Source organism: Anolis sagrei, chromosome 4, assembly GCF_037176765.1.
Source record: "Anolis sagrei isolate rAnoSag1 chromosome 4, rAnoSag1.mat, whole genome shotgun sequence".
Taxonomy (NCBI): domain Eukaryota; kingdom Metazoa; phylum Chordata; class Lepidosauria; order Squamata; family Dactyloidae; genus Anolis; species Anolis sagrei.
In genome coordinates this window covers 170,867,526-170,887,645 of record NC_090024.1, presented here as the reverse complement: position 1 = coordinate 170,887,645, position 20,120 = coordinate 170,867,526, and the positions used below count along the sequence as shown (strand labels likewise).

Genomic DNA, 20,120 nt, shown 5'->3' with positions numbered 1-20,120 from the left:
AACTCTGTATTGTGAAATATGCAACCTCCCAAAAACCAAAAAAAAAAAAACACCCCATACATATACATCCCTATCAAGATGGCAGTTTTCAATAAATGTGTGGAATAAAGCCCTGTACCCAGGGTATGGATAAAGTTAGTGCCATCTTGTTGTTGTCCAACTATTTGATTTAATCTGTCTATGCAAAGCTGTAGGAGAAACATTTTTTCATTTAAATAGTTATTAATGTATTGGGATTACTCAACCTTTTTCTTCAATATGATCTCAAATAATAATATGTTTTTTTCCAATGATGAACATATTGGATATACCACTCCTTCTTAAAGCCCATGCAGGCAGAGGTTTTGCTCAAATCCCACCAAATCAATTCTGTTGCAAATTAAAATGTTCTTACCTGGCTTCCTGGACTTTATTTTCATCAGAATTAAGGCAGTCATAGTCCTCAATATACCCCTGGGAACAGTTGATTTTGGTAAAATTGGGTTCACAAACAGCAATGAAATTGGGCCTTAAGCGCCCAATAGACACTTTGGCAATATCTGTGAAAGACTGGCTAATGGCACATCCAAAGGCGAAACAACCCACTTGCTTGTACAAAGCTGCCACATAGGGGTTCTGAATGAAAGATCGGGACTTCTCCTTCAAGCAGTGGATCCGATAGAATTCCCCTATGATAATCTGCAAGAAAAAAAGGACCGTTCATGAATACAACATAATCATACATCTTTAACCAAAAATCTATGATGACATAGTAATCCCATTGGTCAAGAAACAGATCAAAGCAATGCCTCTTTCACTCCCTAGATCTCTTCACCACATGTATTTGATGGCATTGCTGTGAAGAACACTTGAACCATTCCAGGGCTTTGGTCAGAGCAGCCAGTAAGTCCCACCAACCTGACACCTAGTTTGCACCACTGGGCCACCTGTTCTTGTCCTCGACAGAAGTCTGAAAAAAATGCCAAGGAACTTGGGAAGACGAAGCAGATTTTGAAACTATGTGCAGGATTCAAGTAAGTAGTGAAATGTTGCCAATGGAAGGAAAGCATCCATTTTCACAGAAAAAAAAATATTATAAAATGTATGGTTTTGGATCTATTATTGTCCAAGCCAAAAGTCACAGGGTAGAAGTATGAGACTATGTGAATATCAGAAATGGCAGTACTATCTGCAAAGTTCTCAATCATCTCTGTTCTCTTTGAATTTAGCTGCAATCCTCACAGTCATTGAAGAAAATGGAGTTTCTCAGCAACAATGTTGTGATCTATGTATTCTTACTGTAATTGAATGTTTATTGGGGTAGCTTAGTCTTAAATAATACTTAAGATGCACTAATTCTATAAAAACACTTTCCAATTGACAATAAACCCTCTCATATGTGCTAGCTGGCCTTGCTCTTCCCAATATGCTGAGTACTCTCTGGTTATCATACTCCCTTGTATGCTTTTTTTTGGGGGGGGGGGATGTTTAGGTATCATGGAGGGATCGGGATGGACTGCATTGGCAGAAAAACATTTATAGAGTTAGTTCATGGACAGAATCTGGCAGTTTTCTGTTGCACAGCCTGTTGTCTCTAACAATGCCACTTCCAGGACAGACCTCAAATGCAACTCTACAACCCAAGTTATTGCTGAATGAGGTACTTGTGTCACACAGGATCCTGTCTTTGGGAGGAAAGTGATGCAAACGACACCTGAATACACCTACAATTACATGTACCCTGAGAGGACAGATGCTTAGTAGTATATCCATAAACAGTATTTCTCCAACTATCTCTACATGCTAAATCTTGTATACTCTTTTGTAAGTATAATCTGGAATGGAATATTAAATGAGAAGGAGTGAGGGAAGGAATTGTTGTACTGTTGCAAACACTGTAATGTGAATAATAATATCTGATTTTCCATGCCTTAGCCTACAGGCAATGACACTAAGTCTAGAAATAGAAGAACTGGTCTAGCTACTTTCATGTGAAGATCGTGTCTGCTGCATGCTACCTAAATATGAAATCAAGGCAAAGAGGAATAAAGAACAATAAAAATATGTGATTTTTGGTGCTATTGTTAGGCAAGTGATGAGCTGAGACAGGATCTTCTCAGTGGTGGCCACTTGCCTGTGGCCCCAGGGATATTAGATCAACTCCCTCTCACCTGACCTTCCACAAAAGAGTGAAAACTTGGCTTTGTGACCAAGCCTTTAAAGAACTTGTGCAATAGATAGACTTGGAACAATACGAAATGACCATTGGAATGGCCCAGATTACTCTCATGGATTACGTGCTTAACTCTGAATGTATTGTTTTTAAATGTTTAAATTGTTTTTAATGTATTTTTTAAATTCTATTTTAATGTTTATTTAAGTGTACATTGAATCGTTGCCTGTGTGTAAAGCTACATTGGGTCCCCTCCATAGTGAGAAAGGTGGGGTAGAAATGTCATAAATAAATAAATAAACTGCTCTTCAGACATAGTAGGAGGAGGCTTGAGTGCTGGACAAAATATGAGAGCTTGAATTTTAACTTAGCCATGGAAACCTCCTAGGTGACCTTGGGAAAATCACAACGTCTCTGCATCAAAGGAAAGCAATGGCAAGAAAACTCTATTATAGGGCTGCCATTGGGTTGCCATAGGTCAGAAATGACTTGACAACACAAGGTTATAAGCCCCAGTTGAGAACAAGAACAGCAAGCAATAGCACAGGCAGAGCAATTCCTCAACTAGTTCTAAATAATAACGTTTAAAGAGACAGCAGTGTTAGAAAAGGCCATAAAGAAACCCAGCAGCACCTTTGAAATAAATTGGGAAGAAGACATGCCTAGCAATCAGTTGATCTGAAATCTACCTTCTGTACTGAGATATTTCTTTTTTAAAAAAAAATGTTTCTACTGCAGTTACAGCCAAAGCTCAGGAGATCAACATGATGTCACACTTTTTTTTAAAAAAAAAAAACCTCTTTACAAAGATTTTTCTATACTGTATTAAAGTACAAAATGATGTCATAATAAATGAGCATGGCCTATGAAATACTTGACATCTGTAATCTCTTTAATAAATTATGTTAAAAGTAGAATAATGATAGAATCCATCTGTTCACAAATATAGCACTATATTGTATATATCCATATCTAAATCTATTTATCTATCTATAGCATTTACATATATTTTTCTGTTATTACTTCTACAATTCAGCCCCGCTTCTGGTTATGTGACCCAAGAACCTTTTAAGCCTTTTTTGTGACATCTCCAGAGGGAGTGTTCCAACTTGGCAGTAATGCTATCAATCATCATTATGAACTTGGTCGCCTGGTTTTCTTATAATCTCAGGTCTTAAAAAGGCAATTTAATGAAAATCAGGCTGTGAAATCAATTCCAAATGTCACACCTCTCTTAGAGGCAAAAAGCTTAACTTGTTCTTTGTCACATTACCCAAATGGATTTCTTGAGCTCTAGGCTTTATAATTTTAGGATTTTATTAATTACTTCATTGCTTTTATACCTAAATATTAAAAAGGTTACTTCCCCCCTCCACAACCTCTTTATTCTGGCTAGTATGTATATGCACTTAAGGGTCAGCGGGGAAAGCCTTCATCTAAACCCATTTCTGGAACACCAGAAATACTACTATTGACACAGTAACAAATCAAATACATGGAAAACATAGAAACTGTCTTATTTACACCTTTCCTTTTCAATATCCTAGTGGATCATATATGACTAAAATAAACCTAAATATTTTTTTAAAAAAACCTTTAAATGTCTTGAATTGGCAAAACAAGAATACAGACTTCAAGAATTTTAGGAGCAAATTCTGCTTTGCTTCATACAGGTTTAGGTTTTTAGAATATATGTTCTATGATGACTATCAACGTTGAAAAACATGCCGGGCACTTGCTTTACTTTATATATATTTTCATTCTAAAGGATTCTGAGGTGATAAGCAATAAAGTTAGAATGCAAAAAAAATATATGCAGTGTGATACACTGGATTTCAAACACCAACATACTGTTAGCACTTCATATCCATTGGATTTGTATCCCTAGATTTCTACCACCCACCAATATCTCAAAACCCACCAAAAAAACTTGTTTCTGCCATTTTATATGAGGAATACAATTTTATTATACCGTTAGACATAATGGAACTTGAGCACCCACTGATTTTGATACTAAGGTGGGGAGTCCTGGGTCCAACCCCCAATGGATACCAAGGACACACTCTTTATCTGATCCTTGCCATTTGATTGTATCTGGGTATTTTTTCGTAAAGATGTTTAGGAATCGTCAAAATATATTAAGAAAATAGCAGCATAGTAAGTTGCCTAATGGACTCAGTCATTGAAGACATTTTGGCAACCAGGGTCACTGCAGGATTACAAGACAGAAACAGAGAAAATGGTGATATCTTATAGCTGTTTTGGGAGAGTTGGATTCTATTTGAACAGATAGCTTGGGAATCTTCTTGACAGATATCAGATTTTGTTTGCTCGAATCATATCTGTTTAGAGGGGACGGGACACAAAGATTCCCATCCTAGAGTACACAAGGAATATTAAGAGAACACATGAAATCATCTGAAGGAATATCATCTCCTAGTAATGGAGAACAAGCTATTGGAAGCCTACTGTAATTCCATATGGTAAAGCAAAAGTAGATTCAGAAAACTAAGGACATTAAGATAGCTATATTCAGATAACATCTATAGAAGGAGACTATTAATTCCATCTTGAAGGAGAGAAAATGCTAATGGATACAGACTGCAAAGGTGCTGAGGAGATAGGAAACAAGATGTCTGCCGTAGAATCCCATCTTTCTTAGCTCAAGTTTCATTGCATTGTTTAATGTAGGCCAGTAGTTCTCAACCTATGGGTCCACAGGTGTTTTGGCCTACAACTCACAAAAATATCAGTCAGCTTCCCAGCTGTTAGGATTTCTGGGAGATGAAGGCCAAAACATCTGGGGACTCACAGGTTGAGAACCACTGATGTAGATAATGTATGACAACAAATGTCTGTGCTTCTTTAGCCTTCATTGACCATCTTCCAGGTACCAATGCTACTAAAAACAATCTTCCAGCTACAGAGGGGAGAAAGGGGAATATATATGGGCTAGACGTGCATAAAAAGGACTTAATAAAAAGGAGCTACTTTGTCAAAAGCTTTGTTATCATTCATAGCTGCTTTGTATCATAGAATCTAGAAGAAATGTGATCTCATTCCGTTTTAGGAAAGCTATATATTCCATTTGGAATATTGCCCTATCTCCTCCCAGATGGAAATTAACATCAAAGTCTCTCCAGTTTCACCAAGGCAATCTAGGTTCAAGAGCTAAAGTGTTCCAGGGAGGGATTTGCAAGCCTTGGAAAATACAAGTGCTGCACAGCTGAAGGTTTGTCTAGGTGCTGGACTATCTTCAAATGCAGGCAATGAGCCAGGGTCCCTGTCTGCATGTGGAATGAATAAAAACATCTCAATTCCAGTATCTCCTTCTTTGGCAGAATGCAATTAATTTGCCAGATGGCCCATTTGTCATTATTTACAGGGAGGGCCTGTCTTTGACAACTGGAGCATCAGTCTGTTTTTTGTATTGCTCACTGACTGGGGAATGAGTCTCTTACAAATCTCCTGTGGCTTTTGTGGGCAATTGGGAACATATTTCCATCACAAATGCACAGGCATTCAAGTACCACTAAGCACAAGGAAGGCATATAAAACATTATGTTTCTTCAGATGACTTCATGTGTTCTGTCTGGTCAGGGGTCCACAAACTTTTTAAACAGAGGGCCAGGTCACAGTCCCTCAAACTGTTGGAGGGCCGGATTATAATTTGAAAAAAAAAAATGAATTCCTATGCACACGGCACATATCTTATTTGTAATGCAAAAAACACTTAAAAACAATACAATAATTAAAATGAATAACAATTTTGACAAATATAAACTTATTGGTATTTCAATGGGAAGTGTGGGCCTTCTTTTGGCTGATGAGATAGGATTGTTGTTGTTGTTGTTGTTGTTGTGTGCTTTCAAATAATTTCAGACTTAGGTTGACCCTGAGCGAGGGCCGGGTAAATGAGCTTGGAGGGCCACATCCGGCCCCCGGGCCTTAGTTTGAGGACCCCTGGTCTAGGTAATCCAGGATGGGATGGGAAATCTTTATCCCCACCTCCAATGAGCTGGACTTCAGGTCGCAACATCCAGGATGGATGTTAGATTTGACATCTTAAATATTCCAGCATCCAAAATTTCCCCACCCCAAGTGTAAATAGTAAGTGCAAAAACCTAGCTGTTAGATACTACCCTGTGTTAAGGTCTCCACACGATTCAGTCAAAGGCTTTGAGAGACTGTGATTTACATCAAACTCTCCTATCAGGCTTCCATGGCTATGCAGGGATTTGAGTCCTTCTACTGTCTGCATTTAACAGAAATTGAAAATTTGCCCAATATAGTCAATCCTCTATATCTATGGATTTTGAACCCATGGATTCAACCATCCAAGCCTTGAAAATAATCTATCCAAAAAATTAACCATGCTTTTGTCATTTTATAATGGAATACAATTTTTCTAAGGTTTTTTTTCATGTCAGGAGCAACTTGAGAAACTGCAAGTTGCTTCTGGTGTGTGTGAAGTGGCCATCTGAAAGGACGTTGCTCAGGGGATGCCTTGTAGGAGGCTTATCTCATGGCACAGCATGGACAGATGGAGCTAACAGAGGGAGCTCAAACAGCTCTCCTCGGATTCAAACCGGTGACCTATCGGTCAGCAGTGCTGCCAGCACAAGGGTTTAATCCATTGCGCCACCGGAGGCTCCATTTTTTGAAGTAATTATACATAATGGAACTTGAGCATTTTCCCCAATTTTGGTGCCCGTGGGAAGTCCTGGAATCAACCCTCAATGGATACCAAGGAACCAGATATAAGAAGATAGCAAACAGAATACAAGAACAATTGTGACAAGAGGTGTACTGCCATTCAATCAATCCTAAGGAGTTCCAAGAACATGCACCCTCTAAAAAATCTAAAGCTGCCTGGCCTCAGATAAACATGTGAATACTTTGAGCAGGGACAACAAAGTCAAGAGATTAATAGTTTTTCTTCCTGTTGGTGGTCCTAGTAATTGCACAGATGTAGCAGACTGTAAACTGCAGACATCAGCCCCCACTCTTTCCAGAATGCCACTGTGCAGTCATGACCTGTCCTGCTTTAGCTGAAATCATGGATGAACTCTTAAAAGAGAGCTGAAGTTGGATATGGATAACCTTGTTTTTGTTTTGTTTTTTTTACAGTGTTGCCCCTGCTCTTTAAAAAAAAAAGGAGGAAAGAAAGAAAGAAAACAAGAAAGCTCAGGCAACTAATTCAGCACAGATGTGCAAATGCTGAAACTTCATCCTGAATAAACAAGTCTTAAAGATATTAAGCTCCTCTTCTGATTTGCGTCTCCAGCAAGCAGGGAGCATGTGGTGTGAACTGCTGGAAATGCTTAAAGGGGAGCTAGGCTGGGAAGAAACAAAGTGAAAAACTCTCTGATATTTGGGAAACATGGCTGAAAAAGCTGGCTTTCCAAATCCACAAAAGGCCTCTATGCAATTAGTTTCTATTATTCAATCCCACCCGACTCATTGCACAAGATTGCTTCATTTCAAACTATTGTTTTTATAGCATCTAATCAGATAGAGAAGACCCATGGTTTAAATAAAAGACACTTGTTTTATCCCATTATAGTTACATAGATTATGTCTACTCTAAATGCAAGTCAAGACATTGTGTTACGCCAGTGCTTAATATTATTCACTGGATGGAAACATTTTTTGGAGTATAAGTCCTTCAGCCCTCTAGCATGGGCCATGATGCCTAGAGGATTCTAAGAGGTGCAATCGATAATGTTAACACTTGAAGAAAATCCAGGAATTAGTTAACTTCTCACAGTCACATATTCAAAGTCATGACTGCTTGGAAATGTCTCTGCCCACCCTACATAAGCCTATTTAAATATGCGTAGGATTTGTGGCTTTAGATAATAGTCCTCTTGTAGATGATGAACTTTTGTTACAGAAGACAGATATTCACAGGATTGAGGAGAGGAGTCAAGTTATGAGCAGGGCTGATTACATTCTCAAGCAAAGAGAAAGAAAGGATCCACCAATTTCCAGACTTTATTCCTTGGGCAGCAACAAGAAATTTTTATTCTTGCAGCTATTCTTGCAGTTGTAACGAGGTTCTAAGGGGTGAAGGTATTGTATGTTCAAAAGCAAAAGAAATGTACCGTGTGATAAATACTGACAACATTTAGGGGAGGTCTGGAAACACAGTCCCTAAGGCAATGTGTATCTCAAAGGCTTTGTGCATTCATATCCTCTCATGTACTGATGGAGAGAAAGGTCATAGACCCTGGTGTTTACTTAACAAGAACTCTGTGGGCTTGGAATCCCCCAAAGTATGACCTAGACCTTTTGCCCTGGATGAGAGACTCTGCTGATGACACCACTGGGGAGGAAAAGGGTGAAAATGATTGCTTTCCTTATCATCAATGAATGCCTTCATGCCACACTTGTGTTTGGAAAGTCAAAAAGCAAGGAAAGGATTAGTATTCTTTGAATTTGAAATTCATTTATATTATACTATACTACAATAACCTCATCTTCTCTGTTGTATCTCTGGTGGGTATATGTATGTGTGTGTGTGTGTGACAGAGAAAGATGGACTGGAAATTGGTAATTAACATCTCCAACTTCTTAGAAAACAAAGCATGAATTACAAAGATTTATAATTTATACAGAACTATAAACTGAAAGCTACCAATGGTTGCTGATACTGAATAGAGAAAAAATTAAACAACAGTATGTTTATTTCTTTTGCAGCTGAAGTTTTTTTTCTATGTAGTAATTTTAAATGTTATTTCTGATAGAATGAATATGGATTTTGCATTTATATTTTTTTTCTTGATAAAGAAACATCTCACTTCAAGTACTAATTCCCACAGCTATTTTTAAAGGTTCCATTTTGTTTTGTATTTTTCCCCAAGCCAAGCAGCCTTTGTTGTAAAAGCCAAGGAGCCAGCACAAAATCATCTCATTTTATAAAAATTCATGGGTTTTTTCCTATGTTCTTTTTAGTTTTTAATGAGCCTGCCATTTTGTATTACATGGCTGCTGAATTATGTAGTCAGCTGATTATGTTTCCAGTCACATTTGCTGCCCAAATGCACTTTGCTGAGCTGACCCTGATCAGAAGCAGATTCTGAAAGAAACCAAAATGAGGCCACATGAGGCAACAACATGAACATGAAAAAAGTTTTACACTTTTACTTATGAGTTTTCCATAGGGAAAAAGCTTCCCTGCAGGACAAAATTCTTTGTTGTTTATAGACTTATTCATTTGCTCTAAGAGAGCAAAACAACTCTTTAAATTTCCATTTACTACACTCATGCTTAAGCTTATTATTAAGAGGAAACTTTGTTAGCAAAAAATGTTCTTTTTTATCTTTCAGACAAGATGAAGCACTAATGGTAGAAGCTCATGGAATGGAAAAAAAATGCTAGCCTGATTAAAAAAAACTGTGACCCCCCTGTTGAGCCGACACACAAATTTACACAAACATGAGTTTCTCCACATATTAGTTGATGTATTCGTGTTTCTAAAATCTAATTTAGTGTCAGTGTTTTATCAGCTGATGTAACAGGATGTCTGCTTACAGGAAGAAGCACTAGAAAACTCTTGGGGAGTTTTCTAGTGTGTTGGCAGGCAATCCTGTTGAAACCTGTCTTAACAGCTGGGATTGAAAAATGTCCAGGAGAGGTGTACCCTGGATTCAGTCCTGATTCTGAATCCTCAGCTTTCAGCAGTAGCTGGGAGTTCATTTAACTATGAAAACTAGTAGAAACTTGTTTCCTGAGATGTCTGATCAGGACACAAGGGCATGTGTCTGGGTTACATCCCATTTGGATTACTGTTGCCCATTCAGCATGGATCTATCTTTGGAAATGTTTGGGAAATTCAATGTGTTTGAGATGTGGCAAACTGCTGATCAAAGCTGATTAGGGGGAGAACAGAAAATCCTAGCTGCAACAACTCTGCTGATTATTGGACTTTTGCCAGACACAAATCAAAATGTTAGCTGTGGAGTATGTATTATATGACTTGAATAGAACTTACTAAAGGCCATTATCTCCCTAAAAAAGTTTAGATTTTGAAATCTTTGTAGGGAAACGTTTCCTTTGTTTCTATCACAGTCATGTTTCATGTAAACCCACAATAGGGACTTTTTGGTGACTTGCTCCAATGCTGTGGAACTCTCTGCAACAAGGCATCAGGCTGGTCCACTCTCAGTTCCCCTCTTCCTATTAAACTTTTTATTTTGGGTTTTTCTTAGCATGATAGCTGATTTACTTATTTTTAATGTTTTTCACAATGAGGCGTCACCAGCTCTTACCTTTCTTCTATTTTAATAAACAAAATGTAAATGAACTTGGAGAGAACTACTGCGGGGAAGGCTGCTTTATTGAGAAAGGCTTGGATATGTTTCATTTTTGGCTACCTTTTCCCAAATCCTGTGGTCATATTGGCTAGTGAATTCTGAGAGTTGTAGCCCAAAAGTTTTACATCTTTGTAAACCTTTAGTCCTCTCCTGTTCCTTTCCATCTTAAATGACAAAGCTCAAAATGTTTTCTGAGGGCCCTTCCAGACAGGGCTGAAACCCGAGAGGAAGTGGGTAATTTTAACTTACTTCCTCCCAGGTTTCTGTCCCCAACCCAAACCCGAGTCTTCCCCTTGAGGGGTGGCTACATGCTATTCTGGGACAAACAAAGGTTGATCTGGGATGTCAGCTGCCCTCCTTCTAGCCCCCCCCATCCCCCCCCCAAAAAAACCTTACTGGAGGGGCCTAGTGGTTTGCAGGCCCCTCTATAGAGTACTCCTTATGTGTGAAAATGATGTGTCATGAGTACTCTGCAGAGGGACCTGGGCTGCTATAAGGCCCCTCTGATAAGTTTTTTTGGGGGGAGGGGGGAATGGGAGACTTCAAGCTCCTGCTTCAGGAGCCTGAAGAACCAAGATAGCTATGGGGATTGACCCCCAAGACTGCAGAAGCAGTCCCGAGAGTCAATCCCCACAGGCCCAGAACCTGCACATTTCCAGGTGTCACATTAATGCAGAGTAAAATGGGAAATCCCAGTTTACTTCTTACTTATCGGGTTTACCGGAGGCATCGTTTGGAAGCCTCAGGCAAACCCGTTACCTTTCATGGGTTATCAGGCATGTGTAGAAGGGCTCTGAGTCTTTTCTAGCTTTAACAGCACAATGATATCATGAATTTTCAGACTATTATTTGCTCCACCTTCATATTTTCTGGGCCAAGAGCTTTGTTTGCTTGTTTATCTGGATTACTACAATTATTATTACTATTAGTTATTTGTAGTTTGCAAGCTGAATAGAAACCATAGTTATTCCGATCTGCTATATACAATATCTTAGAGCAAAGAACTCTCAAACACAGACATTGTTTCTTCCTTTCAATCCTTATAAGTTTCAAATTTCACTTCAAAACAGGCCTGTTTACTCTATTTCAGAACCTAATACTACCTGCAAAACATTTCCAAGGCATGGCATACTCTATAGTCCAATCTGAAATTTGGGATAAGCCAATACCACAAAAATATTAGTATGTGGACAACATACATAGTAATTACTTCAAGGATCTAAATTCTATTTTGCTGAAATATGAAATAAAAACAGAATTCAGTTAAGTTCTTTAACTGAAGCTCTTTGGTGCCATGGTTGTTTGAAACAGTTTTATAGGATCTGGCTTGCATGTCTCAAGATAATTATTGCTCATTTATTTCCAGGTCTTATTTCTGATTTTAATAATAATATACACAAACGACTAGAAACATGTCTATGCTCTGCATTTAAGGTTGTTATCTTAAATCAGGCTAATCCACTTTCATAAAAGGACAGAATACTATTATCACTGTATATGGAACTTTTCAAAACATTTTGAAAAGTTCCATGTGCAGTGATAATAGCACTATGGGTTTAGGGTACTATTTTATGACAAGTCAATGGAGGATTTCAGTACAAGAGAATACTGTCTAGTTTGAGCTAATATCACTGAGAACAATAGGTTTGAATTCTAGAACTGTGGTGGCTGGTAACTTCCATGTCACTTTGAGAAGAGCTCCACCAAGTTCTACAAATACCATACATATTTGTGTATATTTAGACCTCATGCTAAGTCAAGAGCAGGTTTGGGGGCTAAAAAAGTATTTCGATAAAACAAGGATCATCCCAGATAGAAGGGAAAGCACCAATGATGCCTTAGGGAGGCACTTGCCCCTGCCAACCTCTGCCATTTTCTTGTCCGGGCATCCAAAAAAGCTAAAAGTGGCATTAAGGCAAAGAGTGCAGATGAAATCGGTGCTTCCTTCAGGTCCTCCCAGGATGGACTAAGTTTCCTCTTTCACCACTCTACTTACATTGATCCACATTTTTTGGCTCAATTTTTGGCTAAAATTTCTAGATGTAGATATGAGTATACACAGTATGTTTTTGAATGTATGGTTCAGCACTTTGGATAGATCTTTTAAAATCTGGATTAAACCATACAGCTGAATAAAATTCCACATTTTCCACTTTGAATTGCAATATATGGCAGGGAGGACTCAGATAACCCAGTTGAAAGCATATATTGTGGGATTTTCTGCTTTGATATTCTGGGTTATATGGCTGTGTGGAAGGGCCCTGAGTCAGATTACCATGTAATGGGCATGGAAGCCACTCGTAGCAAGTATTCAGAAATATTTGAAATCACTAATGTTGATTAATCAATATATTCTACACTTTATAGAAGAACAAAAGGGCAAGTATGTTGTTTAATAGCAAATGCTACTTTTCAGAAAAGAAGATCATCTTGCAACCTTATTAAAAGATGTATAGAAACCACAACTGTATTATCCTACTTACAGCAAGAATGGCTATAAGAATGCCTGCGGCACAAAGGACAGCATCATTGATGGTTTCTCCAGTTTTCACAGGATAGCGGATGCTTTCATCATCACAATAAAATCCCCGCCGGTAGGGTGCAATTGTGCTTGTTTCTATGATCAGGAATGGCAGTCCAGCTGGAAGGGAAAAAAGCAAGAGAAACAAAAGAAAATAGTTATATTCAAAGAAATCACTGTATTGGTCTGCAGAGGTGTTCAAATGGCTCTTTTTGCACCTTTGAGACTAACTGGAAGAAAGAAGCTGAAGCACAAGCTTTTGTTAACTCGGGGCCCCTTTCACATAGTTCTATATCCCAGAATATCAAGGCAGAAAATCCCACATTCTGAGGTATAGGGCTGTGTGGCAGGACCCTTGGTCTGTGAAAGTTTGTGCTACAAACCTTTTTCCAGTTACTATCAAAGGTTCTAAAATCCCTTTGTGTAAAAAGAGGAGTGTTCAGAAACACAAAAAGCCTTCAAGAATTTGATCCACCAAGCAAAACCTAACCCAGGGTCCTTCCACATATCCATATAACTCAGAATATCAAGGCTGAGCTGGGTTATCTGAGTCCACTCTGCTTTGAACTGGGTTATCTGAGTTCATTCTGCCACATATCCTAGTTTAAAGCAGCTAATGTGGGATTTTATTCAGCTGTGTGGAAGGGGCCCCAGTCTTGCAACTAAGCTTTTTCCAAAGGTAGATGCACATCAAGCAAACTTTAATTGCAACCCAGCACTATCACCATGAAAGTGATGAGAAAAACAGAAAGAAATCCCCAAAGCAAAAAACACAAGATTGCTTACTACTCAACCATGAAGCATCAAAATACTTTTCCAGTTGAGTTCACAGAACGATAATGACAAGGGAGGGGAGGGGGAAAAGGGGAAAGAGGGAAGATCTATTCCTTGTTGTACATTTTATTGCACTCATTAGTTCTGTAAATTAATAGTCTATGGTCTGAGCATTAATAAACTATAATTAGATGTGCAAGGTAATTCCAGCATGACATATGAAAATTATATGTGTGTGTGCGTGTGTGTGTGTATCTTTAAAATGCATTCAATTTGCAACTTGAACATGTGACGAACTGACTTAACTTGAGAATTCTGGGTTTTTTTCTGGTTTTTTTCCTTCTTATTGCATGGTTTTCTGCCTTTTCTCCAGTCTGCATAGCTCATCTCTCCACTTTTATCCTCATAACAACCCTATGAAACATTGGGCTGAGTATTAGTGATGGGATGACCATCCCTGGTTTGAATTTAGCACTCTACACTTCTGAGCTAGCAATTTAATGCTGCAGAAATGAAGATGAATGCTATTTCAGCCTGAATTAATAAAAGCATAGTTTTCGGGTTGAAGGAAATAGTCATCTCACTATTTTCTGCATGGCTATACATAATCTAGAGCAGTGGTTCTCAACCTGTGGGTCCCCAGATTTTTGGCCTTCAACTCCCAGAAATCCTAACAGCTGGTAAACTGGCTAAGATTTCTGGGAGTGGTAGGCCAAAACACCTGGGGATCCACAGGGTGACAACCACTTATCTAGAGTATAGCATTCAGGGTCCTTACACACAGCTATATAACTCAAAATATCAAAACAGACAATCTACATTATCGACTTTGAACTGGGTCATCAGTGTCCATACTGCCATATAACCCAGCAGCTAATGTGGGATTTTATTCAGCTGTGTGGAAGGGGCCTCAGTTCTGGTCACTTCACTGTAACAAAGATATAGGCAAGTTGGGGGAGTCATAGAATCAGTGTTGGATGAAACCCCAAGGGGCATCTAGTCCAATCCCCTGCTGTACATGAAAACACACATAACTTAGTATCCTGAATCAAATGCTCAATATATGCAAAAGGTTCTGTTTTGCAACACGATAAAAGAACAGCAGATAAATTTATGAAAAAGTCTACTAATATCAGTCTGAATTTACAGCTCAAAACTTAGCAGTTCTATGTGAATCCAGACCATTGTCTTTCCACTACCTAATGTGCTGGAACAGAGCCAACCTGAACTAAAGCTCCGCTTGCCAGGCCAACAATATAAATTAATAGCCTAAAAGAAAAACCCAATGAAAAACTGCTGTTGAAAAATTCACACAGCATGAGATGATCTAGTTTCATACCTACTAGAAGCAGCAGTTTAATAGTCAACTTTGGGGATTAACCATACTATGGTGACGTGGCTTATTGTTATTGCTCTAGTTCCTTTCTTTAATAGCTTTCACATGACAGGTCTGTAAAACACATGTTCTCTCAAACAATAAAACATATCTGAGAGCTAAATTGGTTTCTTTAAAAAGGGGAGGAAATAAAGAGGGCAGGGCTGCTGGAGACAATGGCGTTCCACTATGTTATGTGAACTCTGGCATAATAGAGATTTGTTTTTCCTTCATTCACTGAACAGCATGTGGGTAGTATTTCCTCATTTTGATTATTTTCAGGACTGCCACCACTATAGTAAGAGCATGATTTGACCTGGCTTGTATATATTTTCTTTAAAAAGCATACAGACATGGTTTTGAATATCTGAGGGTTTTGTTTCTTTCTCCTACAAACTTGTGGTTTTGTGGGATATTGCCAATTGAGCCTTGACATTTTTCCAACACAACAGTAACCTCAGATTCCCTATTTTCATATGAGAAAAATAAACATACCCTCAGGAGCTGAACGGATATTGCTCACAAAACCCACAACATGCCTAACCTCTGGAGGCCATACTTGGGAAGATTGCCACCTAAGAGAGGACATACCCACTGCCTTTGTAATGAATAGTATGGTGCCACAGGGGGTGGGCACTTGAGGAGGTAGCTTCATTTCCAAGGAGCATTTCTTGAAACACAGATTATTTGAAGAATTGTGTCACCGCCCACAACATCTGGCACCAGCCCCATCTTCTGGGAACGGTTAGCACTGAGGTTCCAGTATGGAGGGATGCCAACGGCCACCCTGAATATGGGCTTACAGAGATAGGCAGGGGATGTCACATACTGAAATCGAGGACAAAATGGGGAGGGAAGGCTGTTGCTTAAAAAAAATAGAAATAGCTCTTGCTGTGTGACTGCTTACAGGACAGGCTCCCAAGCCCAGCTTTCTTTTATACCCAAATGTTAAAGACTATTAAGAAGTATAAAACCAGACTGCGGTCCCTCTCAATCCCACATTGCTGTCCCAATCTGGCCACAAATTACTATGGTTGTACGACAACACATGAGGTTCTAGTCTAGCGGAGACTGTGAGCTCAGTCTCAAATCTATTTCACCATTGCCCAAATCAGACTTCAAGACTTGTTGAAATATTTCACCATTAGAGCTGGTGTTGATTTTTTTTTTTTTTTTTGGTACCAGACGTAAGAGACATAGACAAGAGCTACTTTCTGGACATACTAGCTATGGTTCGTGCCTGTATCTGTACACAAAACAGAGAGACAGAACATGACCAATTGAAAGGAAAATCTTCAGCCCTTGAATGTTGTCAGAGCATGCCAACATCCCAAATCTACTGCCCTGAAACCTTCTGCCCACTACAACTCTTGGGGGAAAAACAAAACAAAGTAAGGTCTGACTTCATTGCACCATGGAGGTGGGATTGTAAGCCGCCTTGAGTCCCCCTTGGGGTAGAGAAAGGCAGGATATAAATAAGGTAAATAAATAAATTAATACAGTCTATGTCAGGGATAAATCCGTATTCTTTATTATTTTCTTTAACACTATAATTCACACAAAGATACCACCTTTCCCTACATTCCTCAAGGGCCTTCTTTGGAATAACAATGCAGTGCAAACATTTTGAGACTGGATCCCTCTGTGCTATCAATAGACAGGGAGTTCAAAATGAAGGAAACAAGTCCCAGTGGTCTTCTCTCTGGAAGTGCATTGGCTGCAGCATAAACAGTATGTTGGACCAGACAGACATTTTATCTGATCTAACACTAAGTCTGGCTTTTATTTTATTTTTTTTGCCACCACGTGGAAAGACTAAAACTATAAAAAAAAAAAAAAAGCTCCATCTCTAGCAACCTCAGGCATGTGGGTCCTTTTAAAAATCGCTGGACATTTATATCAAGATATGAAAGGGAAACTTGCAATCATGTTTGGCTGAACACATTTTAAACCTCCCCATAACTGGGAACCTTGTCTTATCAAGGAAGCATTTTCACAGTCTGCTAAAGGGAAGATACTGAAAAGCATTTAATATATAAGCCACAGTCTTCCCAGTCTCAGAGGAGGAAAGGCAACCCTCTTCTGAACAAATCTTGCCAAGAAACTCTTGTAATAATTCACCCCAGAGTTGTCATAAGTTGAAAATGACTTTAAAACACAAAACAACAATAACAGAGAAGCACTTTATCATGCGCGCTCTCTTCTACCATCATACTGCTACTTAGCATCTACTGCTGAGTTGAATGCCTAATAATACTATGCTGGAGCCTTCTTTCAAGGCTCTCTCCCACTCTAGCAAACAAGGGGTTTGGCTTCTGACTTCATTCATAGCCAGATGAAACAGGCTGTGGATGTTACCAGATTCAGTTAGGGGCCTTTGGTGCTGCACACAGGGGAAGAATGAAGAAATAAAATTGTGTTGCTGCTTTTGTTTGGGAAGTCAATGTGACTTTCTGACTCCTCACTGCTGGTACATTCTGCTTTACATTTCAATAAAGATTCTATAGCTGAATTTTAGCAGGATTTGAAACCTAAAGGCAAAGAAAATTAATTTATTAATGTTTTTTCCAACAGCTAATTGATTCTTCTGTTCTGCCTGGGGAATGCTAACAACCCTAGGAGGTGATTTTCTTTTTGGTAAGGCATGCATTTACAGTCCAACATGCAATAGACAGAAAAATCAAAGGACTCTTGTGTTGGGTTCAGTGCTTTGAAACATTGAACCTTTGAAAACTTAACACTTGGGCAGATTTGAGGTGGGGGGAACTAAGACAGGATAAGCTTTCATTGGCCACCCATTGATAAAGTCATGTGGGATGTGTTAATATGCTGACCCAGCCAGCTATCTCTGATCTTTCAGTTGAAGTTTCACCTTTGCACTAAATTAAACACAATTGCTTTCCTCCACATCCAGGCTGCTCCTCTTCTTTGACTCTCTGAGGACACTACAGGATGGATGGATGGATGGATGTGTGTATACACACATACACACATGCACAAACACAGGATATACTTTTCTGGTACTTTTCAATTTATTAGCTCACAATGTGCGATTTCTTCAGATTTTTATTTACTTAAGCATTTCATCTAAAAGAAAGAACCTTCAAACTGCATTGGAAAACCATTTGCTTGGGCTCTATTTCTGACATCCTCTTAAAACAGGGATGTCAAACTGATTTTCATTGAGGGCCACATTAGTCTTATGGTTCAAAGGGCTGTCGAACTATGGATGGAGAATTTGTAGGTACAGATGACCAACTATATTTTTTTTACATAGTAGTCAATTGCAACCCAACAGTACTTTGCAGCACTGCAATTGTGGAAAGGTTAAGGGTATGTTAACATCGGACATCATATCTACAAACCTTGTATCTAAACTCAAACCCACTCTCCTGACTAAACAGAACAAACTGCAGCCTTCCAGATGTTACTGTATCACAACTTCCATCAGCTCTAGCCATGATGTGTAATGATGAGGAATACATGAGTAGTCCAGCAACTTGAGGGCCACATAAATTGACATGGCAGACTGGATTCGACGTATAGGTTTTGAGTTTAACACATGTGTCTTAGGGTTTTTGGCTGTAGAATAGAAGAGATATGAGTAAAATTCAAAATTTAGAGCAAATGTGGAATGGTGCAAAGCTTGTTGGTGACTAACATTTCATGCAAGTTCTTACCCAGGGGGAAAAACTCCAAGGTAGTGCTGTCAAATAGGAACAAGGAGTTGAGACAACAAATAAATAAGTACAAATTCTCTGTTCAGTAGAAGCACGAATTGTTGTTTTAATTTTGTGAGAGATTTTGCAGAGGGACAGCCAATGCTCATGAACAAGATACCTCCATGGGGACCTTGGCCAAAGGAAATTGCTAGCATTTTAAACCAACCACCACACAGAACAAAAAAAAATGAGGTTTCTTTGAAGTTTATCAAATATTCTTCCATTACATGAGCCCTCCTATGCTTTTGAAGAATTCCAGTAAGCACAGAGGGAATGCTGTCTTCCATGCCCTACACACTAGTCCCTGCCCCGTGTTGGCCTTCACATGTAACAGTGCTATAGCCACTTTAAAATGAATGTACAGTACATATGTATCTGTGAAGGTATGTCCAGAGAAAACAGGTAACTACCTTCCATACAAGAAAAGGGAAGCAGCTGATTTTTAAAAAGTCACCTGAGGGAAATGAACCTCAATGATAAACTGTTTATTAGAACAGCCCAAAAGTATATTTTGCCTTCCATATTTCCACATTTCTAATGTAATACATAAATATTTATCAGGAAAAATGGCTTGAATCATTTTGAAAGTTTCAATAAGAGTATAACCTGCCACCTTGGGTTGTGCTCTAGCATATATATTAATACATAAAATGAAAAAATCTGCCTGATTTTTTTTCCTTCCTGAGAAAGTCAAACTTTTCTTCTTTTCTGAAGGCGACCAGTCAATGACAACTCTTCCATACTACAAATAATGCACTCAAGTAGATCAAACCCACAATATTTGAGCCTGAGGCCCCATCTACATGGTCATATGATGCAGTTTAACTGCATTGAATTGCATTATGTGAGCTTACATTGACCCTCAAATGGCAGTATATGGCAGTGTAAATGGGACCTCAGAAGAAATATATCCAGTTGATAGATTTCCACCCCCCACCTATATAGGATACAAAATGGTTTACTTAAAATATATTCAAAATTCCCTTCAATTTGGAAGAAATGGAACTTGATATTTTACATCTTGATATACATATGAGAAAGGTTAAAAAACCAACTCTTTTTCAAGAGCTGGTAACTCTGGATGAAAACAGCTATTCTTTCTTAACCATATTTCACTGCCCCCCCCCCCCCAACTAACCTACAAATAAAGCAAAACATGAAACCAGAGATGTCAAAACTAAAAGATCAAGAATTTCAGAACACAGGAACATTTCTTTGAGCTTTAAACTTCAAAGTCCACTATGAATTTATCTATTTC

General features: G+C 38.7%; 1 protein-coding gene across 1 annotated transcript in view; it reads right to left on the bottom strand.

Moving 5' to 3' along the window:
• Positions 1–20,120, bottom strand: part of PLPP3 (phospholipid phosphatase 3) — a 74,459-nt gene that overhangs the window by 25,073 nt on the left and 29,266 nt on the right. The window contains exons 2-3 of the mRNA XM_060773575.2: positions 12,954–13,111; positions 395–678 (exon numbers count right to left, since the gene is read on the bottom strand). Coding sequence (XP_060629558.1) covers positions 395–678; positions 12,954–13,111 — 442 coding nt within the window. The remainder of the gene's footprint in view (positions 1–394; positions 679–12,953; positions 13,112–20,120) is intronic.